Source organism: Coregonus clupeaformis, chromosome 7 (genome assembly GCF_020615455.1).
Source record: "Coregonus clupeaformis isolate EN_2021a chromosome 7, ASM2061545v1, whole genome shotgun sequence".
Lineage (NCBI taxonomy): Eukaryota > Metazoa > Chordata > Actinopteri > Salmoniformes > Salmonidae > Coregonus > Coregonus clupeaformis.
In genome coordinates, this window is record NC_059198.1 from 24,968,873 (window position 1) to 24,995,967 (window position 27,095).

The window sequence follows — 27,095 nt, forward strand, 5'->3', positions numbered from 1 at the left end:
GAAAGGCCATTAGTCAGTCTAATGGGATGTAGGCTACCTACAGTACATTCTCAGTACTCTCTTTCCCAGACCCATTATCTTGATGTACCGTTGGGCATTGTCAGGCTGTCCATTCACTCCCTCTTGTCTTGTTAGTCCATTGTTGGCCCCCATTGAAGTAAAGGGAATCATTTAACTCTAGGAGAGAGGGAGGGAGTTACCGCGCAGTATGTGCAGGGGGATAGTTAATTGACTTGTTGGTTAAAAGGCAGCACCCTTTCCAGTCACAGGAAACCGGATATTGATTTCCTGTGACAATGCACTTCCTGTTTCAGACACACAAATGTGGTGCATGTGCTGTAGAATTCACATTTTATATAAATACAGCTGGCAACAACATACTTCTGTTATTCTGACAATGGAACTGTGAAGTTCCTCTGCACAACAAGCACCCATGATGGGCTGCAAATAATAACAGAAACTATTGTCACTTGAATTCAAACGAACCGCATGTTATTCAATCCAAACTTAATGCATGTAATATGTACCTTTAAAAAAATCATGGCTCCACCTCTTTTCACAGACCGTGAAGACCAGTCCATTCTTTGCACGTGAGTCTTGAGCACAAAACCCTATGAACAGCAAATCTTCGTCTCTCAACATGACCTTGAAATATCTTAGTTGTGATGTTGCTGACAACTGATTGACTTCCTTGTTACTTTTTTGGTTCTGTCTTTCTCTCCTCTTTCTCCTTTTCTCTTCCACAGAGGAGAGTCTGGTGCTGGGAAGACAGAGAACACCAAGAAGGTCATTCAGTATCTGGCCCATGTGGCCTCTTCCCACAAGACCAAGAAAGACCAGGTCAGTCAGTCAGTCCTCTACCTTCTAACCTTACCTCAACTACTACTATTCTCTCATAATTCCCTCTCCTCTGCTCTTCACCCTCTCCTCTGCTCTTCACCCTCTCCTCTGCTCTTCACCCTCTCCTCTGCTCTTCACCCTCTCCTCTCTTTCCTATACCTGTTTTCTTTCTCTTCACCATGGTCTCACACTCTGAAGTGGGCCTGGTTTCCTATGGTCCTTTATCAGCTCGGAACCAGGCTTTTCCGAGTCATCAGTGCTCAACTACTTGTACTGTGATTGTGTGTGAGAATAGTGGTGCCAGTGGTACTTAACATTACATCATTGTCAAGCCATCACCATATTGTTCCACGTCTTGGATAGGTGTGTTTTCTACATCAGTCACACCGCTCTATGGTACCAGAGCCATAGAGTACCACTAAATAAGGGTTGGCCAGTCCTGGTTCTTGAAGACTGACAGTAGCACAGCACTGCAGGCTGTAGATTAAACTCCCTTGGTAGCCGGTTCATAGTGTGATATCTAAACCACAGTGGACTGACGTCATTATTCCTTTTGTTGACATTTCTCCTCCAGCAGCTGAGCTGAATCAAAGTGACCTCCGGTCAACTCTATAAAGCCATGAGACAAAATAAAACCCTGCAGTGCTGTAGTTGGCCACCCCTGTGATAGATGCAGCTGTAACTACAGGATTCAAGAGAGGCCCAGTCTTTTCTGAAAGCAGACCAGTATCCGTATCTATCATTCCTTTTGAGGTTGTGTATTTCTCTTTTCCCATCAACAGACCAGCTCGTTCCTGTCACATGTGAGTTACCCTCTCCCTTCACCCCCCACCACCCCCTTCCTTCCTCTCCCATCACATCTCTGGATCTCCTCCTCCACACCCTTCCTCCCTCTCCCTGGCTCTTGCGCTGTCTCTCTCCCTCCTCCCCCGTGCTGCTGGAGCGTGCTCTGTGGTGGGCTAGTGGGTCACTTGGAAGTGTAGGTCACATGACCAGTGTCGATCAAGAGGAAGAAGGAATGTTTATTATTAAAGGGGTAATTGCCATTTTGAATTCAGCCAGACAAAACTAAGAGCACATCCCTTTTGTGTTGTTGATTTGATCTTCTTTAAATACTAAGTTAAAATGTATTTAATGAGTAACCAACTCTGTAGTTTGAAAAGTCTGGCTGAATTTTGCATAACGCTGTTGATCCTTTGTTTTTCCCCTGGTGGTTCCAGAAGTGTGCTTGATGTGTTTACCTGTGTGTGAGACTCCATGTCTGCTTGCTGTGTGTCTGTTTAGAGATCTGGTCAATGTTCTCTCACAGTTCCCCCTCCATTTCTCACTCTTTGTCCACACCATTTTAAAGATCTCTGGACAAACTCACCGAGTTGCTGTGTGCATTGTGATGCCAGTGGAGTAAACTGTAATTGTATACCTGTATGTGTGAGTGAGTTCACTGGGGATGCTTCATACCAGTCAACAGATCCATTATTCCCTTCTCCTTATTACCGGTTAAGCAAGCTCCTCAGATTGATAACATTGACAACGCCCCTGCTATAGCAGCTACATTAAAAAAAAAAAAATTAGTCATTTAGCAGACACACTTATCCAGAGCGACTTACAGGAGCAATTAGGGTTAAGTGCCTTGCTCATGGGCACATTGACAGATTTTACACCTAGTTGGCTCTGGGATTCGGACCAGCGACCTTTTGGTTACTGGCCAAACTCTCTTAACTGCTAGGCTATGTAAGAATATGAGTGTGAGTCTGTATTTTTATTGAGTGGGCTCCAAGCTCCTCACATTAAGAATGTTGACGAAGCCAGCTCTTTAGGGCATCAGTAGTCTTTCCTGTCTACGTATAGATCCTTTAAAAATTGAAATACACTGTAGTATTACTAGTGACATTTTAGATGGATTCATGTGCATGGATCCACCTGTACAACAACAGCAGTCTGAAGTAGAGCTCAGTGTGAACTATGTGCAGGTTTAGGGCTGTAGGGATTTTGTATAGTTACCAATGTCTGTGTAGTGAATATTGACAGTCAGTTCTCTGCATGGGGTCTGGGGGTTACTCTGCTATGGGTGAAAGGTGAAGGGTTACTGATGAGGGCCACAGGGTCGTCCATTGGGTGTCAAGGTGTGGGCACTAACACTGCGCTGTGTGTGGGGTATTGTATACTTGTGTAAGTGTTCCTGTGTGTGTGAGAGATATTCAATTGTCTGCATGCAGTTTGTTTTATTTTCTCCATAAGTAAGGTAAGGCAGTAGGCAAATGTGTGATTTATCTTACGACTCATGATTTAAATTATGGACTTGGGCGTAAAAAGGGAAAATACAAATACAAATCAAATGTTTAAACAACTTAAATCCTCCCAATGAAGTGATACTAGAGTAAATTAAAGGCAGATGAGCAGTTCTCACAATGCACGACTATGAATTATCCATCGGAATCACCAAAGGTATTCACAGTTTGATCCCACTGCTGAGAAAGGACAAATGGCATGTTCTGTTAGGGTGTCACTATAGAATTTGCACTTATCTAGATAAGTCCTTATAAGGAGGTGGTGATTTTAAAGGATCCAATGGGATAAAGTCATTGGTTGATGGAGGGGTTCTGTGTTTGTCCACTAGGGTGAGCTGGAGAAGCAGCTGCTGCAAGCTAACCCCATCCTGGAGGCCTTTGGAAACGGCAAGACTGTCAAGAACGACAACTCCTCCCGATTCGTAAGACCTTTTAACATCTCTTAGTGATGCTTGTGTTTTGACTTCTATTTATTACTTTTTTCTGTTGGACAATTATTGCCTGCTTCCTTAGTCATTCACTGTGTTCTCTCTCCCAGGGAAAATTCATCAGGATCAACTTTGATGTCAATGGATACATCGTGGGTGCCAACATTGAAACCTGTATCCTTCATACTATGTTAACCACACTGAAATTCACTCCCTCATTTGAAATATACAATGGTTTCTCTATAGATTCAACTGTAGTTTAACTTCAGACACCACTCAGTGTTAACGGTAAATTAGACAATTAAGTCACACACACACACACACTCGCCCCGGCCAGTAGAAGCTCATAATCCATTCTGAGTGGCTCCTTGACTCCCTGACCTCCAGACCTGCTGGAGAAGTCCCGTGCCATCCGCCAGGCCAAAGACGAGAGGACCTTCCATGTCTTCTACTACATGCTCACTGGGGCTGGAGACAAACTGCGCTGTAAGCCTCCTTCATTATCACCTTTATCAAGTACAGGTAACTGTGTATATCAGATCTAATAACTCTGTGCTCCCCTCAGCCGAGCTGTGTCTGGAGGGCTACAACAACTACCGCTTCCTGGTAAATGGAAACGTGACTATCCCTGGCCAGCAGGACAAGGACCTGTTCACCGAGACCCTTGAGGCCTTTAGGATCATGGGCATCCCAGACGACGAGCAGATTGGTGAGTGTGAAGACTGGACGCACTACCCTCTCACAGGTTTATTTTGGGGGGTGTGTGACTCTAACCTCTGGTGTTCTCTAATGCAGGTCTGCTGAAGGTGGTGTCTTCCGTGCTCCAGCTGGGCAACATGAGCTTTAAGAAGGAACGCCATTCAGACCAGGCCTCCATGCCTGATGACACGGGTACAGCAAACCTTTATGTGGGCTGGTTTTAGCTTAAAAGAGATCGTAGTATCTGTCAATTGCACTCTACTGACCATTAGACTATACACCTTTCAGTCCACAATAATTATTTTTGGTTTCAAAGTCTAGTTCCATGCACTGCTGTAGGCATCAAACTCTTATTCCCTTGGGGATCCCTCCCTCTCAACCCCATCTCATCTCTCCGTCCCCTGTCCCTCCCTGTCACAGCTGCTCAGAAGGTGTGCCACCTGATGGGCATGAGCGTGACAGACTTCACCCGTGCCATCCTGTCCCCTCGTATCAAGGTGGGCAGGGACTATGTGCAGAAGGCCCAGACCCAGGAGCAGGCTGAGTTTGCGGTGGAGGCCCTGGCCAAGGCCACGTACGAGAGGATGTTCCGCTGGCTGGTGATGAGGATCAACAAGGCCCTGGACAAGACCAAGAGACAGGGAGCCTCCTTCATCGGCATCCTGGACATCGCTGGCTTTGAGATCTTTGAGGTAAACTGGAGTGGGGGCAAAGACCAAAGGGATTACAATGTCTTGAGTAAGAACCAGTGTATATTTGTTGAAAGCGATTTCCTCTCGTCTCTCTCTATCTCCACTTACAGTTGAAGTCGGAACTTTACATACACCTTATCCAAATACATTTAAACTCAGTTTTTCACAATTCCTGACATTTAATCCTAGTAAAAAATTCCCTTTTTTAGGTCAGTTAGGATCACCACTTTATTTTTAAGAATGTGAAATGTCAGAATAATAGTAGAGAGAATGATTTATTTCAGCTTTTATTTCTTTCATCACATTCCCAGTGGGTCAGAAGTTTACATACACTCAATTAGTATTTGGTAGCGTTGCCTTTAAATTGTTTAACTTGGGTCAAACGTTTCGGGTAGCCTTTCACAAGCTTCCCACAATAAGTTGGGTGAATTTTGGCCCATTCCTCCTGACAGAGCTAGTGTAACTGAGTCAGGTTTGTAGGCCTTGCATTTTCTATAGGATTGAGGTCAGGGCTTTGTGATGGCCACTCCAATACCTTGACTTTGTTGTCCTTAAGCCATTTTGCTACAACTTTGGAAGTATGCTTGGGGTTATTGTCCTTTTGGAAGACCCATTTGCGACCAAGTTTTAACTTCCTGACTGATGTCTTGAGATGTTACTTCAATATCATTTTCCTTCCTCATGATGCCATCTATTTTGTGAAGTGCACCAGTCCCTCCTGCAGCAAAGCACCCCCACAGCATGATGCTGCCACCCCCATTCTTCACGGTTGGGATGGTGTTCTTCGGCTTGCAAGCATCCCCCTTTTTCCACCAAACATAACGATGTTCATTATGGCCAAACAGTTCCATTTTTGTTTCATCAGACCAGAGGACATTTCTCCAAAAAGTACGATCTTTGTCCCCATGTGCAGTTGCAAACCGTAGTCTGGCTTTTTTATGGCGGTTTTGGAGCAGTGGCTTCTTCCTTGCTGAGCGGCCTTTCAGTTTATGTTGATATAGGACTCGTTTTACTGTGGATATAGATACTTTTGTACCTGTTTCCTCCAGCATCTTCACAAGGTCCTTTGCTGTTGTTCTGGGATTGATTTGCACTTTTCGCACCAAAGTACGTTCATCTCTAGGAGACAGAACGTGTCTCCTTCCTGAGCGGTATGACTGCTGCGTGGTCCCATGGTGTTTATACTTGCGTACTATTGTTTGTACAGATGAACGTGGTACCTTCAGGTGTTTGGAAATTGCTCCCAAGGATGAACCAGACTTGTGGAGGTCTACAATTCTTTTTCTTAGGTCTTGGCTGATTTCTTTGGATTTTCCCATGATGTCAAGCAAAGAGGCACTGAGTTTGAAGGTAGGCCTTGAAATACATCCACAGGTACACCTCCAATTGACTCAAATGATGTCAATTAGCCTATCAGAAGCTTCTAAAGCCATGACATCATTTTCTGGAATTTTCCAAGCTGTTTAAAGGCACAGTCAACTTAGTGTATGTAAACTTCTGACCCACTGGAATTGTGATACGGTGAATTATAAGTGAAATAATCTGTCAGTAAACAATTGTTGGAAAAATTACTTGTGTCACGCACAAAGTAGATGTCCTAACCGACTTGCCAAAACTATAGTTTGTTAACAAGACATTTGTGGAGTGGTTGAAAAACAAGTTTTAATGACTCCAACCTAATAGTATCTAAACTTCTGACTTCAACTGTATCTAGAAAGACAGAATGGGGGTGGATGCCTACAGGGAATATGTTTTCACCTGTCTAGTTCTTTCACATCACTGCAGATTTAGGGAACGGGGACAAATAAAGAGAAACACTTAAGCCTCTTAGTTTTTGGTCATGATGATGAATGCACTTTCTGACAATTTCTCTTTCTCCTCTAGCTGAACTCGTTTGAGCAGCTGTGCATCAACTACACCAACGAGAAGCTGCAGCAGCTGTTCAACCACACCATGTTCATCCTGGAGCAGGAGGAGTACCAGAGGGAGGGCATCGAGTGGAGCTTCATCGACTTCGGCCTGGACCTGCAGCCCTGCATCGACCTCATCGAGAAGCCTGTGAGTCTACCCCTTTGTATCTCCCTACCTTTCATCATGTACTGAATACTCCCTTTCTCACTCCACCCTTTCCTGTACAGTGAGGGAAAAAAGTATTTGATCCCCTGCTGATTTTGTACATTTGCCCACTGACAAAGACATGATCAGTCTATAATTTTAATGGTAAGTTTATTTGAACAGTGAGAGACAGAATAACAACAACAAAAAACAGAAAAACGCATGTCAAAAACATTATAAATTGATTTGCATTTTAATGAGGGAAATAAGTATTTGACCCCTATGCAAAACATGACTTAGTACTTGGTGGAAAAACCCTTGTTGGCAATCACAGAGGTCAGACGTTTCTTGTAATTGGCCACCAGGTTTGCACACATCTCAGGAGGGATTCTGTCCCACTCCTCTTTGCAGATCTTCTCCAAGTCATTAAGGTTTCGAGGCTGATGTTTGGCAACTCGAACCTTCAGCTCCCTCCACAGATTTTCTATGGGATTAAGGTCTGGAGACTGGCTAGGCCACTCCAGGCCTAAATGTGCTTCTTCTTGAGCCATTATTTTGTTGCCTTGGCCGTGTGTTTTGGATCATTGTCATGCTGGAATACCCATCCACAACCCATTTTCAATGCCCTGTCTGAGGGAAGGAGGTTCTCACCCAAGATTTGACGGTACATGGCCCCGTCCATCGACCCTTTGATGCGGTGAAGTTGTCCTGTCCCCTTAGCAGAAAAACACCCCCAAAGCATAATGTTTCCACCTCTATGTTTGACGGTGGGGATGGTGTTCTTGGGGTCATAGGCAGCATTCCTCCTCCTCCAAACACGGCGAGTTGAGTTGATGCCAAAGAGCTCGATTTTGGTCTCATCTGACCACAACACTTTCACCCAGTTCTCCTCTGAATCATTCAGATGTTCATTGGCAAACTTCAGACGGGCCTGTATATGTGCTTTCTTGAGCAGGGGGACCTTGCGGGCGCTGCAGGATTTCAGTCCTTCACGGCGTAGTGTGTTACCAATTGTTTTCTTGGTGACTATGGTCCCAGCTGCCTTGAGATCATTGACAAGATCCTCCCGTGTAGTTCTGGGCTGATTCCTCACCGTTCTCATGATCATTGCAACTCCACGAGGTGAGATCTTGCATGGAGCCCCAGGCCGAGGGAAATTGACAGTTATTTTGTGTTTCTTCCATTTGCAAAAATCGCACCAACTGTTGTCACCTTCTCACCAAGCTGCTTGGCGATGGTCTTGTAGCCCATTCCAGCCTTGTGTAGGTCTACAATCTTGTCCCTGACATCCTTGGAGAGCTCTTTGGTCTTGGCCATGGTGTAGAGTTTGGAATTTGATTGATTGCTTCTGTGGACAGGTGTCTTTTATACAGGTAACGAGCTGAGATTAGGAGCACACTCTTAAAGGGAGTGCTCCTAATCTCAGTTTGTTACCTGTATAAAAGACACCTGGGAGCCAGACATCTTTCTGATTGAGAGGGGGTCAAATACTTATTTCCCTCATTTAAAATGCAAATCAATTTATAACATTTTTGACATGCATTTTTCTGGATTTTGTTGTTGTTATTCTGTCTCTCACTGTTCAAATAAACCTACCATTAAAATGATAGACTGATCATGTCTTTGTCAGTGGGCAAACGTACAACATCAGCAGGGGATCAAATACTTTTTTCCCTCACTGTATATACCTCCCTGTTAACCTCTCACTTCCTGCAGTCCCATCCCTTTTCTCCAATCCTCTCACATATCTCTCTCCCCCTCCCTCCATCTCTTTCAGTTCAGTCCCATGCTATGCTGCAGCTCCAGGCTCCCTGGTCTCTCTGTAAGCCCTGTTCTCTGCTCTCCCTCAGGCTAGCCCCCCTGGTATCCTGGCCCTTTTGGATGAGGAGTGCTGGTTCCCCAAAGCCACTGACAAGAGTTTTGTGGAGAAGGTCCTGCAGGAGCAGGGCACCCACTCCAAGTTCCACAAGCCCAAGAAACTGAAGGATGAGGCCGACTTCTGCATCATTCACTACGCTGGGAAGGTAAACAGACCAGTAATGAATACTAAGTTTAGACTCTGCTTAATCTGTGTGCCCTGGGACATCATGTCCCATGCAAACCTTGTGTAATACTAATGTCTATATGGTGTTCCGTCTCCTCAGGTGGACTACAAGGCTGACGAGTGGCTGATGAAGAACATGGACCCTCTGAACGACAACGTGGCCACACTGCTCAACCAGTCCACTGACAAGTTTGTGTCTGAACTGTGGAAGGACGGTGAGTGCAGCCAATGATAGTTACCAACCAGTAAGAACAACAGACTTAAGTGGATGAACCTTCATGCTGGGAATTGCTGATATGTTTTCAGTAAAGGGTCTCTTCCTGTCTCATATCTACTTTTCTCTCTCGTCTCGTATCCGATGTCTGGTGTCTGGACCTTTGTTCTTACCCGTTCACTCTGTTTTGGTTTCTATCCATCTGCTCCTCTGTATGGCCCATTTTCGTTTGTTCTCCCTCCCTCTCTTACTGGGTCTCAGAGGTACAGAGGTCTCAGAGAGCCTATTTTTATCAGCGTTTTCCTTTTCTCCACTCAGATTCAGGTGACCGTTTTTTCTTTTTCATCATTTCAGTCTCCTTTATTTACTCCTGTTCTGCTCATCCTTCTGTTGTTACACGAATATGAACCTTTTTCTCATCTCAGCATCAACTTTTGCCTATGTTTTTTAACCTGTTTGCTCATACCCCGTTTCCCCTGTGGATCAATGTTGATTTATCAGATGTATTTTTACAAGGGGATGTAATGACCGTTCCCCCCCCCAGCTCTGTGTGCAGTGAGATCTACCACTTGTTGCTCTTTCATTGGACTCTCCCTCTCTCCCTCTGTGTAATAGTGTGGTTTGGGACCCCTGGTGTTGCTCATGGGTACTGCAGCAATGGGTATATACTGCATGGGTTTGGTTCCGTCGTCACCAATAAAAACATGCCTACAAATGCACAGTTTGTCACCAAACATTGATTTCCAAATAGTATGTAGGTTCGCACCACACATTTGACGTATTAAGATGGTCACATAGTGGAAGCAGTTACACACACACACACACACACACACACACACACACACACACACACACACACACACCCTTCACTCACTGCATCGAGTTGCGTCTCGTTCTAGTGTGATTCCCTCTCCTCCCCCCACGCTTCACTGGCATTTTGTGACCCCTCTCCTCATTCCCCAAATCCCCCTTCCTACTGTATTTGTCCTCCTCTGCATTCACCCAGTGTTGCGGTGTCACTGGTTTTGAACCAGTCAGTCATCTCTCTCTCTCCATCCCCCATGGAGAGATGGGATCCCCCCCACCTCCATTATACTCTGCTTCATGTGTTTTATGTTGTGGTTTGTTTTCACTGTGTGGTGTTTGCCTGGTTAGATTTTCCCAAATGTGCAAGCCTGTCTGGTCTCACTTCACCCTCTCCTCTCCTCTTGTTCTTCTCTCCGTCTTCCCCCTCTCAGTGGATCGTATCGTGGGCCTGGATAAGGTTGCAGGGATGTCTGAGATGCCTGGTGCCTTTAAGACCCGTAAGGGCATGTTCCGGACGGTGGGCCAGCTTTACAAGGAGCAGCTGTCCAAGCTCATGGCCACTCTGAGGAACACCAACCCCAACTTCGTCCGCTGCATCATCCCCAACCACGAGAAGAAGGTACCAGTCGATCCACCTCCACCAGTGAAAACATCCAAACAATAGTTTCTCTCAAGATGCCCTCCAAACACAGTAGGCAACAGAGGCACCCAGAACGTATGCTAGTGGTGTTATCTTGGCAGCTGTTTATTTACGCATCTAAACAGGTTCCCTTTCTTCCCTCCCTATAGGCTGGTAAGCTAGACCCCCACCTGGTTCTGGACCAGCTGAGGTGTAATGGTGTTCTGGAGGGGATCCGTATCTGCAGACAGGGCTTCCCCAACCGTATCGTCTTCCAGGAGTTCAGACAAAGGTACCGTAAACGCTCCCATTGTGGCTGCATACGAATGTCTTTTCACCAGTTCCCCAACTTAACCTCATATTATTGTTGCATCATGCTGTGTATGTTGCTTCTGGTGAGTTGAGTCCAACTCTGATGATCCCCTGCATGTGCCTTTGTCTCTCTCTAAGGTACGAGATCCTCACTCCCAACTCCATCCCCAAGGGCTTCATGGATGGCAAACAGGCTTGTGTGCTCATGGTAAGAGAGAAGGGCATTATTCTCTTGTTCTAGAACATTCTCACTCATTCAGAATGAAACAGAACGAAGAGATGAATATTGTCACAGTTGAACTGATTGTATACCTCACCCTCCTGTCAGATCAAAAGCCTGGAGCTGGATCCCAACCTGTTCAGGATTGGTCAGAGTAAGGTGTTCTTCAGGGCTGGAGTGCTAGCTCACCTGGAGGAGGAGAGGGACATGAAGATTACTGACGTCATCATCAGCTTCCAGGCCTGGTGCAGAGGCTACGTGGCCCGCAGGTAAGGAGACCCCCTGACTCCAACGGTCTTATCATATGGCTGCAGTGAAAAAGTTTTGATTTAATGTCTTATAACTGTATTTAGAAGATATGTAAGTGTTTCTCTCTCTCTCTCTCGCTCTGCAGGGCCTTTGCCAGGAGACAGCAGCAGCTGACCGCCATGAAGGTGATCCAGAGGAACTGTTCTGCCTACCTCAAACTCAGGAACTGGCAGTGGTGGAGACTCTTCACCAAGGTACACACTGTACTTATGCTACTGTTGTTCCTTTACCATGGTACTGGACTCAGCCGAACCCCCTGGGAATACTGGGGTACAATAGCCTTTCTATTCTCCTCTTAACTGTCCCTCTCCCCTCGTCCCCCAGGTGAAGCCCCTGCTGCAGGTGAGCAGGCAGGAGGAGGAGATGCAGGCCAAGGACGATGAGCTGACCAAGGTGAAGGAGAGGCAGGAGCATGCTGAGATCCAGCTGCAGGAGATGGAGGTCAAACAGCACCAGGTAAGATGAGGCCCTCCATCACTGGAGCAGCCCAAAAGTAACATGTTGATCATTTATAATAAAACAATAGTTTGCGCAACCTAACTTGAAACGGCATTGATGAACCCTTAACACCATATTTTCTCTGTCTCCCCCAGTTGAGTGCCGAGAAGCAGGCCCTGCAGGAGCAGCTGCAGGCTGAGACAGAGCTGTGTGCCGAGGCGGAGGAGATGAGAGCCCGTCTGGCCGCTAAGAAGCAGGAGCTAGAGGAGATCCTTCATGACCTGGAGGCCAGAGTGGAGGAGGAGGAGGAGAGAGCCACACATCTGCAGACAGAGAAGAAGAAGATGCAGCAGAACATCACGGTGAGGACACACACAAACCAACACACACTTTGTGGGCAGCATGGCAGGTACACACTGTGCTAACTCTTTCTCCTCCTGTGTGTGTGTGTGTAGGACCTGGAGCAGCAGTTGGATGAGGAGGAGGCTGCCAGGCAGAGGCTGCAACTGGAAAAGGTGACCACAGACTCCAAGCTGAAGAAGATCGAGGAGGATGTCATGGTTCTTGAAGACCAGAACAACAAACTCATGAAGGTCAGTATCCAACCATCAATGGGCAGACAGGTGTATGGATACAGGTGTATGGATGGACGAGGGATGGATCTGTATAAGTAAAATGTATAGAATTGTGTTGTGAACTCCTGGTTGTGTTGTGGGTGTCCCACAGGAGAAAAAGCTAATGGAGGAGCGTATCTCTGAGTTCACCTCTAACCTGACTGAGGAGGAGGAGAAGTCCAAGAGCCTTCAGAAACTCAAGAACAAGCACGAGGCCATGATCACTGACCTGGAGGGTAGGTGGAGCACACGCACCATGTTGACCAAGTTGCTCTTATTTCCTCCTTAACTCTTCTTCTCCTTCTCTCCCTTAGACCGCCTGCGCAGGGAGGAGAAGGGCCGTCAGGAGCTGGAGAAGAACAGGCGTAAGCTGGAGGGAGACTCTACTGATCTCCTTGACCAGATAGCTGAGCTGCAGGCCCAGATCGCTGAGCTCCGCGCCCAGCTGGCCAAGAAGGAGGAGGAGCTGCAGGCAGCCCTGGCCAGGTGGGATCTCTACAAGATCTCTGAAATCACATATAAACATACATACGTAGTGGCTTTAGTGTGATCACTCTGTAAATTGTATTTACATGGCATAATGAATGTTATAACACCCTCCATTTTCCCTCTCCTTCTCCCCTCAGGATTGAGGAGGAGGCAGCCCAGAAGAACTTGGCCCAAAAGAAGATCCGGGAAATGGAAGCCCAGCTGTCTGAGCTGCAGGAGGACCTGGAGCTGGAGAGGGCCGCACGCACCAAGGCTGAGAAGAACCGCAGGGACCTGGGAGAGGAGCTGGAGGCCCTCAAGACTGAGCTGGAGGACACACTGGACTCCACTGCTGCCCAGCAGGAGCTCAGGTACTGACACCCAGAGGAGATCAGTTACATAGTCGGCCACTGTGTTTAAATGAAACTGGTTTATTGTGAAATAAGATGACACATAATGGATGCCATCATGTTGACCTTCTAGAAAAAAAATTTCATGAGTTGATGACAATTCCTTGTTTCCCAGTATTTAGCTTAGCACACAATCTGACAATGTCCTATTCCCGCTTTCCTTCGTTTCTCTACTTCTGTCTGTCAGGACCAAGCGTGAGACTGAGGTGAACCAGCTGAAGAAGGTTCTAGAGGACGACGCCAAGGTCCACGAGCAGCAGGTGGTGGAGATGAGACTGAAACACAGCCAGGCCTTCGACGAGCTCAATGAGCAACTGGAGCAGGCCAAGAGAGTGGGTGATATGCATGCATACATACATACACACGCGCGCCCTCAAGAACTCCTTTGTATTACGGTATCTGTACATGCACTGACCCCTGGTGTTCTATCCCCCTCCCCTAACAGAACAAGGTGTCAGTGGAGAAGACCAAGCAGGCTCTGGAGAGTGAGCGTAACGAGCTGGCCATCGAGCTGCAGAGCCTGATGCAGGGGAAGGGAGACTCCGAGCACCGCAGGAAAAAGGCTGAGGGCCAGGTCCAGGAGCTACAAGTCAAACACGGAGAGAGCGAGCGCCAGAGGATTGAGCTGGCTGAGAGAGTGGCCAAGATGCAGGTACAGTACCATTCATCTCCTTTCAGGGACGATTTGAAACATGTGACCTGTACACTAGCTGTCAGGCCCATATTGATGACTGTTTTGGTTATTGTGTTCCTCCCAAGGCTGAGTTGGAGACTGTCAATGGCTTGCTCAGTGAGGTGGAGGGTAAGTCCATCAAAGCATCCAAGGACTGCTCTGCTGTGGAGTCTCAGCTGCAGGATGTACAGGTACAGCACTCCATAGACTACAACAGATCCAAGGATTAAATAATGAACTAGTTTTGTCATGGTTATCTGTAAACGTTGCTATAACCGGACTATAACCGTGCCGGCCTTTCTCTTCTAACTACAGGAGCTGCTCCAGGAGGAGACTCGTCAGAAGCTGTCCATGGGCACTCGTCTGCGTCAGCTGGAGGATGAACAGAACACTCTGAGAGAACAGCTGGAGGAGGAGGAGGGGAGCAAGAGGAACGTGGAGAAGCAGCTGCTCACCGTGCAGGCTCAGGTAAACACACACACACTTACAGCAGCGTACACCTTAAAATTGGATTGACGCAAATGTGCTATTAGATTTGTTCAACACATCACTAGAACCCATAAACCACACCACAATGTTTGAGTGACAGGCGGTGTCCCCCTATAGCTGGCAGAGATGAAGAAGAAGTCTGAGCAGGAGGCGGGCTGTCTGGAGAACGCGGAGGAGGGGAAGAAGAGGTTGCAGAGGGACCTGGAGGGGCTCAGCCAGCGAATGGAGGAGAAGTGCAGTGCCTTTGAGAAACTGGACAAGACCAAGACTCGTCTGCAGCAGGAGCTGGACGACATGGTGGTGGACCAGGACCACCTCAGACAGACCGTAACCAACCTGGAGAAGAAGCAGAAGAAGTTCGACCAGGTTAGTAGTAACACTAGCTAGGTTTCCATCCAGTTGGTGACAGATTTTCATGCAAATATTGTAAGATCTGCATAAAAACAATGTGTTTTCCCAGCAGAGATGTTTCCATCAAATTGACTTGTTGCGGATAAAAGGCTGTACGTGATGACGTAGTGCACATAAAAATAACTATTGCGGATAAATTCCAATGTACCGAATTTTCAACTCTACTGATGGTTTTGTCAGATTATTATTTTTTGCGTTCTATAGCGAATGTGCCCACTCTGGCCTTGATACGTGCGCTTTAGCCAACAGCTCGCAGATAGTGCAGGTGAACTACCTACATACGGTTATTATGGACAGAAGAGCAAGATTTTTATTAGTTAAACGGCAGCCAAGCATCGACCATCATGTCACCAGAATAAGAGTAAGACCCTCATTATTTATTGGAAAGGAGCATCAAGCTCATTACTGTGCACTTTCACCACCCTGTGACATTCATCATAACGCATTTCATCTAACCTAATAAACTGTATGCTTTCCCGAGTCGTAGTGGGAGGACCTCGCATGTCTTCACGTTACTCCAAGTTTACTTCGATATGATGGTTACTATATCAGGATTTGTGCATAAAGGCATTTCCACCACCATTTCTCGCAGAATTAATTTTAGACCCAAAAAGATCCCACCTTGTCTAGCGTATTTTGATTTGTTGCCAGTTTAGCTGTTTCCATCAGGCCTGTCGTGACTTTTTTTTCACCAGACGTGTACTTTACTTGCATTCAAAGGGTGTAGGAAACCTGGTTACTGTCCACAATTTAATTCACTCAAACTGGGGGGTAAATTACTTGGAAGTGTTGATTTTATGAAAATCCATAACTATTAGGGAAAAATCTGGGTCTTGAAATACAGTATGTTGTATGACATTCCTCCATTTTACTTATAGATGCTGGCTGAGGAGAAGACCATCTCATGCCGCTACGCTGAGGAAAGGGACAAGGCTGAGGCTGAGGCCAGGGAGAAGGAGACCCGGGCCCTGGCTCTGACCCGCGAGCTGGAGTCCCTCATTGACATGAAGGACGAGATGGACCGCGCCAACAAGCTGCTCCGCGCTGAGATGGAGGACCTGGTCTCCTCGAAGGATGATGTCGGCAAGAGTGTAAGACAGCCGAGTGTCATGGGGGGGGTGTTGAATTGTTCAAATCAATTAAAATCCTCTGTTTTCATACTGGTCCCAAAGTCCTGCTATTTCTCATCACAATCTCCACTATTTTCCTTCAGGTGCACGAGCTGGAGAAGTCCAAGCGTGGCATGGAGCAGCAGCTGGAGGAGATGAGGACTCAGCTGGAGGAGCTGGAGGACGAGCTGCAGGCCACAGAGGACGCCAAGCTGCGTCTGGAGGTCAACATGCAGGCCATGAAGGCCCAGTATGAGAGAGACCTGGCAGGACGAGATGAGATGGGCGAGGAGAAGAAGAGACAGCTGATCAAACAGGTACACTAGTAGCTACAGGCTTAACTTGGTAGGTAACGGTTCCTTACTGTGTGTTATTTGTCCACTGCATAATGGGACATGTAGTCCAGTGATTGAAAGCTTGAATCTCTCTGGTCCTCAGGTGCGTGAGATGGAATTGGAGTTGGAGGATGAGCGGAAGCAGCGCTCTGTTGCCGTGGCAGCCCGTAAGAAGCTGGAGCTGGACCTGAAGGAGCTGGAGGCAGCAATCGACATGGCCAACAAGAACCGTGATGAGGCCCTCAAACAGCTTAAGAAGCTTCAGGTAACAACCAATTACATTATCACCAGCTTCTGACCTGTAGTATGTTTTTATACCATGACCACATTCTATTAAAATCAAGATGCACGCAGATGGTGAGTAGTTTGCTAGAAATATATGTTTTGAACCTCTCCCTCCTCTCCACCAGGCCCAGATGAAGGAGCTGCTGAGGGAGCTGGAGGACACTCGTATGTCCAGAGACGAGATCATGGCCCAGGCCAAGGAGAACGAGAAGAAGCTCAAGAGCATGGAGGCCGACATGATCCAGATGACAGAGGTCAGTCTGCACTGCTGCCCCTCACCTAACATCTCACACTAGTCTGTCTCCTTTTATTCTCACCTGACACCTCACCCTCCCAAACAGTAAAAAACCGACTTCTGTAACTAACTCTTTTTATAAATCCTACCGTGAGAAACTGTATTTGCACATAACTCAAACTTTTGCACAAATCCTCCACAGTTAGTTATGAGCGCTTATCTCAAGTTAGGATTTGGCCCTGTGTGTCTTCCATTTTCATGCCACTCCCACACACACTCTTTGGTTCCCCCCCCTCAGGAGCTGGCTGCTGCAGAGCGGGTGAAGAGACAGGCCCAGCAGGAGAGAGACGAGCTGCAGGATGAGATCAACAACCAGGCCGCCAAGAAGTAGGAACCATTTTCTACATCTTTCATAACCTACTGTTGTTTATCTCTGCCTCTAATGACCCAAATGTCTATCCCTCGCTCTCGTCTCTCCCTCCTTTCTTTCCCACTGTTCCTTTTTCTCTCAGCGGTCTGATTGCGGAGGAAAAACGGAGACTGGAGGCTCGTATCGCACAGCTGGAGGAGGAGCTGGAAGAGGAGCAGTGTAACACTGAGCTGGTCAACGATAGGCTGAAGAGAACTCTGCTGCAGGTAGGACAGCCAAGGACGGCAGTTGACGTTCATGCAGCATGTGTACAGACGGGATAGTTTACGTCTAATGATAAGGTGGGTCAGGCCATAAGTACAGTATAACAGTTTAACCCCCTGTCTCTGTTAGACTGACCAGATGACTGTAGAGATGACGGCAGAGCGCAGTACCTCCCAGCGCCTGGAGGGGGCCCGCTCCCAGCTGGAGCGCCAGAACAAGGAGCTGAAGCTGAAGCTGCAGGAGCTGGAGGGAACCGTCAAGTCCAAGTACAAGGCCACTATCGCTGCCCTGGAGGCCAAGATCGCCCAGCTGGAGGAGCAGGTGGACATCGAGACCAGGTGAGTGGGTCTGAGCCTGACCTTAGACCCCCTGAGGCTCTGCCATCAGCATCCTCATTCAGATAACCCACCTCTCCTGGGCTCTGCATAATTCTAAATATTAACTGAAATTACAGCATGGATGAGATCAGATGGTGAAAATCCCACAAGCCATGGAGAAGTTAAGTAGAAGTTTCAGCCTGTCCATGTGATCCAAATGTTTCTTTCCACAGGGAGAGGCAGCAAGCGTCCAAGCTGGTGCGCCGCACAGAGAAGAAGCTAAAGGAGGTCGTCCTCGCGGTGGACGATGAGAGACGCAACACAGAGCAGTACAAAGACCAGGTCAGGGCTCGGATATCTAGCTTAAACACAAGCCCAACAGCTTTACACCAGCCAACATGAAGTCTCTTTCACTCTGTATAACTCTAGTTTGTTTAAATGATTTAATGGATTACATTTATATAAAGCTTTTCACTAGATTTCAGTGTACTTTACATTGTCTTGGAACCCAATCCACCACCTATGTGTAGCATTCACCTTGGTACTTGAAGCTAATGCTTGTGTGTGTGTGTGCACGCAGTCGGACAAGCTGAACTCTCGTATGAAGCAGCTGAAGAGGCAGCTTGAGGAGTCTGAGGAGGAGGCCCAGAGAGCCAACGCCAACCGCAGGAAACTGCAGAGGGAGCTGGAGGACGCCACCGAGTCAGCCGACGCCATGAACCGCGAGGTCAGCACCCTCAAGAGCAAGCTCAGGTACGTACACTCCTCCACTGCCCATCACCCAAACTGACTAAATGCTGAAGCACTGTACTAGCACCCTACACAGCATACTTGCGTTTACAATGTATGTTTCAAACACATTCCCTCATCTGCTACATTACTGATCATATATCCTCAGAGGGCCTCCATTTTGATTTGTTGGCCCTCCATGACTCTATTCCATGGTATATGTGTTGTGTCCCTGTAACGACCTCTCTGCCTTACTCACTGATCCCTACTGTCTCTGTTCCAGGCGTGGAGACCTCCCCTTCACCATGCGCCGCATTGTCAGCCGCGCAGGCATTGAGAGCGACGAGGAGAGTGAGCCAAAGAGCGAGACCCCCGAGCCCAAGCCTGAATGAACAGCCACAGTTTTCCCTGCCGTCTAAAGGATGGAATCGCAACAGTCATACACACACACACAAAACACACACATACCACTTAAAGTAACGCATGCACTTACAGAGACACAAACATCATGATACTGTATGATTTAGAGGCAGTAAACAGGCTTTCTTCACAGCCAGACCTCAGTCTCTCTCTAAGCCCTATGGGGAGACTTGACAATCTATGTACACATCCATACAAGCCAATACAACATAGTACTTCAGACAATCACCATACTGACATACATAACGCATACAAACTTGTGGGCCCAATTTATTTTCTCATGCTTCATTCTTCATTCTCTGGGAAAAAAAATTCAAATGAATGATATTTTTGTAAGGAAACATTCCAATAGAAATAGTCCTGTTTTGGGATCTTTTTTCTAACTGAAGCAAGAACGAACGAAATAAGTATAAATAAATGAAGAAGGATTACTCGAAGGGGACCAAAGTAATATCGCAATCTATAGATTTGTATTTTATTCTAAAGTTTTTATAATGGTTAAGTATGAAAGTACTACATGTCTATTATGGCTCTTGCTCGCTCTCACCTCAGTTTATAATGGAGGTTTATGTGCTCAATTGTACCGGATTAATTTTGCTGCGGATAGTACTTAAAACACATGCTTTTGGGTTTAAGAAACCGATACATCTATAGACATACACAAAGCACACACAAAATTATTGGAGAATCACAGTAATGTACAAACATTTGATTGTGCTGAAATTTCTAATTTTTGCACTGAGATTTAAGACTCTGGATTAGAAATGATAAACCATTACATAGGTGCATTAAATTGAAGACATTGATAGACAGGGCAGATGCACCTCAAACAAGAAAATACAAATTGAGAGTAACTGCAGGCTCATATGTATTTATGCCAACACACACTAAAGCCTTGCACACACAGTCAAATTCTACTGTTAAAGGGTGTTAATTCCTGGATCCATGTATTGATTTTTATATGCATTTCTTTACTACTATCAATGTTTTTATTGATGCGCAGGGCAAAGGTTACGGGGTGGTGTGGTAGTTTATTACTCACGGCACACTGTATTCTCAGAGCACTACTTGGCGGGGTATAGGGGTGGTTGAACAGAATCAAGCATGTTGGGGTGAGCGGGACGGGGTTACATTTTGCAGCACTGTAGTCTAACACATCACATGATATCCTGATGGTGTCCTTTTACTTTCTCTGACTAAAAGATTGGGGAGATGACTCCCTGTTGAAATGCCTGGCCAGGTGTTAGTAGTCCCATGTATTTGAGGGATGGGGTGAGGTAGATGAGTGATGGTGCTTTAGGTCTGGGTGAACTATGACCCCTGCAGGCTGTGCTCAGGGTTGCCTTTTTTGCTCACACTGCTGGGAAGTGAGAGGAATTTGTTATTAATGACAGATAACAGACAAAGGATCACTCTCTCTCTCACACACTTGGAAGCAAAAAATAAAATATGAAAAAAGATATCTACATTTTTTACTGTTCATTTTCTCTGCAGCTCTGAAAATGAAATCATGAGATGATTTGTGAATTGTTGGTATTATTGCAATAAAAATGGCTTTCTAAACTGCTACCACTGACTCCTGATACTATTTTTTTTAAATGTCCATATTAATGGGGCAATCAGCAGTTGCTTTTGTACCTAGCTACATTTTATTTTATTTTGCTTCTTAAAAAATATAACTTATAAATACCTTATGAGCTTAGTTCAAAGTAAATATAAGTAAACAAACAAATAGCCTCAACATGGTTCAAACTACAAAAATTATATCATGGATGGTCAGTCCTTGCATCCATAGCTTTGTCTATGAATTTGAGTGGTACATTTCTCCAGCCCCATCCCTCAGCTGTTTACTGAAACAGGGGCGGGTATTTCGCGTTAATGTTTCTACTGCTGATTGCTGCTTTAAACTGGCAATACTCTAGACTAGACTATCTGATCTAATATTGTGCAGTGGTCTTTTTAGTTTTTTTTTAAGCAACGTGATCTCAGACATGACCACAAGAGGACAGTCTTGACTGAAAAATCCCAATTGAAAAGGTTCCCCAGGACAAACTCGGCATAATAATGCAGCAAGTCTAAACCGGTTTAAACAGAATATTGCACACAAGGATGGACAGATATGGGTGAGAACTGAGCGTTGTTTTTATATTGGCTACAATATTTCAGCGAATGGCCTTGCTTGATAATAGTTTAATCAAATAATGACATGTGTTTCTGTTCATTACATATTTTGTCCATTCTCCATTTCAATGCTTTTCCCTATGAATTTATACATTTGAGTTCTCATTGTCCACGTTTTGTAACTAACTTGTCATCGGGTTGTGTTCTCTACAATGTGTTCGCCTGTGTTCTCATTCTAATTAATTTAAATAGTATTAGACATTGCACGATTTTCAGACTGGGATACGCTTCTGACAACTATCGTGCTCATGATAGCGAGGGTATTGTAGTAGAGCTTCCTATTGGTTGATTCTGGTACTTTCACGTTGGAAACTCCGAGCTCAAGTTAATACAAAGAGTTTCAAAGTCGCGGCATTAGCTCCTAAATTCCTGGGTGGGATTCCTGAGATACATAGAGTTCCAAATAAGATCACTGTAGGTCTATGTTTATCATGATTGAAAAATGATCCAGTGTGAGACCTGTGATAAATGTTGCCCATATTTGTTGTAGTTGTAAGAAAGTTAAATCATATTTTTAACTATCTTGAGTGTTAGTCGACATGTACATTAGAGGTTGACATGGGAGTTCAAATACATACTGTCCCGTCTTGACCTGTCAATTTTCTCCTGTACTGTCCTGATCCCGCAACAGTTCTATAACCCCGGATAAAAATCACTCCTGTCCCGTGATAATTCTTGCGCGCAGAAATATGTAGGCTATTGAAATATGTATACACTGTACATCCTCAAATTCCCTAATGTCTGAATGAGTGTGCTACTAGTCATTTAGCGATGTCTGTGTTACATTAACAATAGTCATTGTATTAATCTGTTTCAGTCTATAACATGAGTATAATGAGTGTGATGAGTCACTTGACTCTCTCACAAAATCAGTCACATAGATGTATGCCCATTGAGATTGAGGGGTCTGTCTGTACCCATGTAAAGTAATGTCTTGAAATGACAGAACATATTCCATAAAAAAATGAATATCAAGAGTCTGGAGTATGGACACACTATTAAACCCAGTCCTGGACTAAAAAGCACTTTCAAACTTCATTTTGCCACTGATGCCTCTTCAAAAAGTATTGAGAGCATGAGGCTTCAGGACCCCTCCACATATACACGCACGTGCACACCACACACAGAGACATATATACACACTCACACAGATGTGCACACACACTCATGAGAAACATGTGCAGCATGATCAGGGTGTATGTTTTGCTAATGTGCTGGGTGGTGATCTTTGATTAGTTAATAAGTAACTGTGTGTCTTAAATTGGAACCATAGTGTGAGTCAGGTGATTCCAATAGTAGGTCTGTGCTGTGGTGAGTGTCCCAAACCCCACAGTGTATCAGTCAGTGTCAGAGGCAGTGCAGCTCTCTAGTATCTGCTGTAAGGGACACACTGTATCAACATTGCAAAACCCCTGTGCTGTAAGTTACAGCCTGTAACATTCTATATCAGTTTTGAAATGTTCTCCTGTTTGTGTTCTGTAATGGGGTGCGCAGCTGAAATGTCCAATCTTGAAGTCTTCACTTGTTATCTCTTGTGCAGGAGCGTTTGGGAAAGTTGCTGAATGGACAGCGGTAGAGTAAGGACTGAGAAAGTGATTCAAAAAGAGGAAAATACATAAGAAGATTTTGATCATACAAGGACAACATTATTGGATTTGAGTTCATTCTCAACTTTCAAAATAACCATGGAACTGTCTCTGGTGAGTCGGATATTTTTGTAGATCATCTAGTATTTGATCCATAGTGAAAGTCTGAAGGACAATAATTCTAGAGTAACTCCAGTGACTGATGTACATGTACTGTACTGTGAATAGGTGAGTATGTTTTATTGACGTGGTTTCAGTGGTCTAAGGGCTTGGGTTATAATATTTAAGATCTCAGTTAAGATTTCACATGCATTTTATGTCAGGCTGTGATTTTGGATCAGGGTACCCAGCCCAACTTTCTCAATCCAGCCCCTATGTTCATCACAGTACCATCCTGTGACATAGTTGATTGACACAGTTGTCTATCCCCCTCCTCTAACCTGATGGAACTTCAGGCAACTTTCATACTATGCACTTTCTCAGGCAGTTCTAGAATTCAATGTTTTCTGTGTTTACAAGTTCTCTATTGTCCTCTGCCCTGAAGTGGGTCGAACTCCAGGGTGCCACCTTAAATCTTCATAGACATGCCAAACAAGTGGGCAAGGCTTTGCCAAGCCTCCACTGTGCCAACACTGCCATTGGTCAACAAGCACTGTTGGTGGGCTGTTGCCATAGCGCCCTCATTAAGGGAGGGGCAGGGACATTTTGAGAAAGTGTTGTATGTTTCAAGTCCAAGTGAAGGAGTACAGGTTATCAATGTTACATCACTGTACAGGAACTACCTAGTAATTTACCAGAGCTGAGGACATTGAAATGTACTAAAATTCATGCCCAGTGATGAGGAAATAAAGGCGTTTTTACACACAAGTAGTTCTATAGTTCTAGAGCAGCACATAGCCTAACCATATACGCTCTAGAATGTAAACTGTGATAAGTTGTTTTATGGAAGCCAGAACATACAAAAACATGCGTATGCGCTCATACACACACATACTGACATTTACAATGTATGAAGCATGGCATTTTGCAGAGATGTGCATTAGCTGGAAGCAGAAAGACGAAGGGTAGAGTAGGAGTAGCAGCATTGAGAGGTTGTGTGTGAGAGAGAGTGGGAACATACGCCAGTGGATTAAGCTGCTTTGTGAAGGGAAACTGAGGCAAGTTTATAGAGAAATTAAGCGAGGGATGGAGGCTTTTGCCCTGACAACCCACCACTGTTCATAACAGCGTAGCCAGAGAGGGGAGGAAAACAGGGACAAATGCAGGAAAAACAGGATCAGCCACTGAAAAGTAGCCCGGGGAAGGTAGGGATGTGTGCTGTAGGAGGGATGTGTGTGTTGTTTTGTATATTGTGTGTGTGGCGTCTTATTTTTTGTCTATATTGACAGCATATGAAAATTTGTGTGGGTGTGTGTATTTGTTTTACTACTTTTGTGGGTGTTTATATAATGTGAATTACTGTAGCGAGTGTATGTGCATTTGTCCTATTTCCCAGAACCCACTCTGCCTGATGCTCTCCATCGTAAACAATCATAAAGCCCATCACGCTTTGGGCTCTCACTGAAGAGCACTCTACCATGACTGCTGTGTGATCGGTGTTAACACTCTCCCTTCCTCTCCTCCCTGCTTGTCTCTCCCCTCAGGCTCACCCGGCTCTCAAGGCCTTTATGTGTGGCTCTCTCAGTGGAACATGCTCCACCCTGCTCTTTCAGCCTCTGGACCTGGTCAAGACCCGCCTGCAGACCCTTCAGAGCAACATGCAGCCTGGGTGAGTAGCCTTCAGCTGGCTCAGTCAATACCTCTACAGCGTAGTCCACACACTTCCACATTGTAGTACGTTTTCTGGCTCTAGATTACATGCTTGTACTAGACCATGAGACCCACTAGCATTACATTACTCTATTGACTCGCCTCATTGACTAAGCAATATTGTAGATTGTAGATCTGAACATTGAGAGTCCAAAGAGTCATAAAACTCATGCTGGTTACATATGGCCTGCATGCTAGTACCAACTCAATGTCACGTCAGCTATTTTGAAATGAAGCGTAGTTGCAAGACACTTCAAAATCTATTTTTGATCGTTTCAGAGTACAGTGTGTTACTTGTGTTAATACGTCTTTCTCTCTCTCTTTCGCTTTTTCAGTTCAGCAAGAGTGGGGATGGTGACTGTGTTCTTAAGTGTTGTACGGACAGAGAAGCTCATCGGACTTTGGAAGGGGGTCTCACCAGTAAGTCCGCCTCTTTATGATCAGTAATATAAATAGAAACACATCAGTTGTGTTGAATCTGTGTGTTCAGTATACTGTATGACTCTGACAGCATGTCTGCTCTGCTTCCTCCTCCAGTCATTTGTGCGGACCATCCCCGGCGTAGGGATCTACTTCAGCACCTACTACTCTCTGAAGCAGCACTACTTCCTGGAGCAGGGCCCTGGGGCCATGGAGTCTGTGCTGCTGGGAGCTGGGGCCAGGACTGTGGCAGGGGTCTGCATGCTGCCTGTCACTGTCATCAAGACTCGCTTTGAGGTATGTTCAGGTAGAGAAACGGAGGGGAGGGGCAGGAAGGAAAATATAAATACTTTGTCTTTTCTATATATGATTGCAGTGACTACATGAGTACTGTTTAATGTGTATACTTGTCTGTTGTTTCAGAGTGGCAGGTATAACTACGTGAGCGTGGCAGGGGCTCTGCGCAGTGTGTGTCAGACAGAGGGACCCAGAGCTCTGTTCTCAGGGCTGACCGCCACCCTCCTCAGAGATGCTCCCTTCTCAGGCCTCTATGTCATGTTCCACAGCCAGGCCAAGAACACTCTGCCACAGGGTCAGTATCAGGACACAGGACACAAACTACACTAATGCTCAACACTAGTATTTGTTTCACTAGTTGTGTGTGCAATCACTTTGAAGTGTCAGTATGGGGACATTGATGACATAAACATAGAGCAGTAGTATTTGTTACACTAGTAGCCACATTTGATAACTTTGACATATCTGTCTCAATGTGAATTGTTTGGTGTGGAGTGGAATTTATAGTGTCTCTCTGTTTCTTTCTCCCAGAGATAAGCACGTCTCCCTACGCGCCCCTGGCTAACTTCAGCTGTGGGATTCTGGCCGGGGTCCTGGCATCCCTGGTCACCCAGCCAGCTGACGTGGTCAAAACCCACGTCCAAGTCAGCCCACATCTGTACAAGAGGACTACAGACGCTGTGCGATACATTTACATGGTAACTATCTCTCTGGGTGTTTTATTGAATACAGCGTTGTTACTATGCATAGGGCAATAGCACTGTTGTATAATATACTGACGTTGTTCTTATGTGGGTCAGGCTAAACTGTTGTCTGTATGTGTTTATATACTGACCTCTAGTTTGAACACAGTGTCACACTATGTAATAAAACATCAGGGTTGATTTACAGTAGTTGACATGTGCCATTCTTTCACTCCTCTCTCAGGAGCACGGGTTTCAAGGGTTCTTCCGGGGCGGGGTGCCACGTTCTCTGAGGAGGACCATGATTGCTGCCATGGCATGGACGGTGTATGAACAGTTGATGGCCCGCATGGGGCTCAAGTCCTGAGGAGGGATGACAAAAAGAAGGGATGACAAGTCCTGAAGAGAGAGAATGAAATGAGGAACGTGTGGGGACCGAGGAAGAAAGAGAAAGTCAAGTCACTGAAGGAGGACAAACCATTACAGTGAGGAGTGCCCTGGAAGGCACTGCTGTGTTTTGTGTCTTAAGACTGCCTAGTTGTGAGAGTGTGCCAATGGACTTCTTCACTGACATACAGTATTCTGCCATTACATCATTAACACATTGCATAGATATGATACATCAAGGACTGGTATGTATACTTTGACAGAGAGATTGGGACTAGTAGTTTTATTAAAACGTCTGTATATTTGAATGGATTGCAATAGTTTTGCATCGCACAATATTATCTGTCTTCATTGTGTGAGGTTACACCAAACAATACTTTAATTTATGGTATCTTATTCTACTGGACTACTTTCAAAATTCCATGTTGCACTATAAGTCGTATAATATTGTTGGTCCCTAACTAGCCACTGGACTCCCAGCCACACTGACTGTTTAAGCTACTCCAGGCTTTAGATATACAGTACCAGTCAAAAGTTTGGACACACCTACTCATTCCAGGGTTTTTCTTTATTTTTACTATTTTTTACATTGTAGAATAATAGTGAAGACATCATATGGAATCATGTAGTAACCCAAA

General features: G+C 45.5%; 2 protein-coding genes across 4 annotated transcripts in view; both read left to right on the forward strand.

The window, feature by feature from the left end:
• The window catches only part of LOC121569446 (myosin-9-like), a 34,712-nt gene extending 14,049 nt beyond the window's left edge, over window positions 1-20,663 (forward strand). Inside the window, exons 4-41 of one of the 2 annotated variants that reach the window (XM_041880416.2) lie at window positions 563-590; window positions 747-840; window positions 1,623-1,643; window positions 3,458-3,550; window positions 3,667-3,730; window positions 3,944-4,042; window positions 4,122-4,265; window positions 4,352-4,447; window positions 4,676-4,947; window positions 6,832-7,005; window positions 8,853-9,026; window positions 9,147-9,261; window positions 10,499-10,686; window positions 10,857-10,978; window positions 11,137-11,206; window positions 11,327-11,487; window positions 11,613-11,721; window positions 11,852-11,983; window positions 12,121-12,327; window positions 12,421-12,558; window positions 12,692-12,815; window positions 12,894-13,065; window positions 13,206-13,418; window positions 13,645-13,789; window positions 13,903-14,109; window positions 14,217-14,321; window positions 14,446-14,598; window positions 14,737-14,985; window positions 15,909-16,121; window positions 16,244-16,456; window positions 16,578-16,739; window positions 16,885-17,013; window positions 17,293-17,381; window positions 17,507-17,630; window positions 17,758-17,966; window positions 18,179-18,287; window positions 18,526-18,698; window positions 18,958-20,663. In XM_041880416.2, the coding sequence (XP_041736350.1) occupies window positions 563-590; window positions 747-840; window positions 1,623-1,643; window positions 3,458-3,550; window positions 3,667-3,730; window positions 3,944-4,042; window positions 4,122-4,265; window positions 4,352-4,447; window positions 4,676-4,947; window positions 6,832-7,005; window positions 8,853-9,026; window positions 9,147-9,261; window positions 10,499-10,686; window positions 10,857-10,978; window positions 11,137-11,206; window positions 11,327-11,487; window positions 11,613-11,721; window positions 11,852-11,983; window positions 12,121-12,327; window positions 12,421-12,558; window positions 12,692-12,815; window positions 12,894-13,065; window positions 13,206-13,418; window positions 13,645-13,789; window positions 13,903-14,109; window positions 14,217-14,321; window positions 14,446-14,598; window positions 14,737-14,985; window positions 15,909-16,121; window positions 16,244-16,456; window positions 16,578-16,739; window positions 16,885-17,013; window positions 17,293-17,381; window positions 17,507-17,630; window positions 17,758-17,966; window positions 18,179-18,287; window positions 18,526-18,698; window positions 18,958-19,066 (5,399 nt within the window). In that variant the 3' untranslated portion in view covers window positions 19,067-20,663. The remainder of the gene's footprint in view (window positions 1-562; window positions 591-746; window positions 841-1,622; window positions 1,644-3,457; window positions 3,551-3,666; window positions 3,731-3,943; window positions 4,043-4,121; window positions 4,266-4,351; window positions 4,448-4,675; window positions 4,948-6,831; window positions 7,006-8,852; window positions 9,027-9,146; window positions 9,262-10,498; window positions 10,687-10,856; window positions 10,979-11,136; window positions 11,207-11,326; window positions 11,488-11,612; window positions 11,722-11,851; window positions 11,984-12,120; window positions 12,328-12,420; window positions 12,559-12,691; window positions 12,816-12,893; window positions 13,066-13,205; window positions 13,419-13,644; window positions 13,790-13,902; window positions 14,110-14,216; window positions 14,322-14,445; window positions 14,599-14,736; window positions 14,986-15,908; window positions 16,122-16,243; window positions 16,457-16,577; window positions 16,740-16,884; window positions 17,014-17,292; window positions 17,382-17,506; window positions 17,631-17,757; window positions 17,967-18,178; window positions 18,288-18,525; window positions 18,699-18,957) is intronic. The other variant, XM_041880417.2, reaches the window with a different exon arrangement.
• Window positions 20,664-21,140: 477 nt separating this feature from the next.
• On the forward strand, window positions 21,141-26,765 carry LOC121570511 (mitochondrial glycine transporter B). Of its 2 annotated transcripts, none has more exons than XM_041881974.2 (8): window positions 21,141-21,217; window positions 22,816-22,975; window positions 24,505-24,629; window positions 25,006-25,090; window positions 25,208-25,387; window positions 25,514-25,682; window positions 25,919-26,085; window positions 26,315-26,765. In XM_041881974.2, exons 2-8 carry the CDS (start codon window positions 22,961-22,963, stop codon window positions 26,435-26,437), a joined length of 864 nt encoding a protein of 287 aa, XP_041737908.1. In that variant the 5' UTR covers window positions 21,141-21,217; window positions 22,816-22,960; the 3' UTR covers window positions 26,438-26,765. The 2 variants fall into 2 exon arrangements, with proteins under 2 accessions (XP_041737908.1, XP_041737907.1); XM_041881973.2 differs by lacking the exon at window positions 21,141-21,217 and adding an exon at window positions 22,593-22,694.
• The last annotated feature ends 330 nt before the right edge of the window (window positions 26,766-27,095 follow it).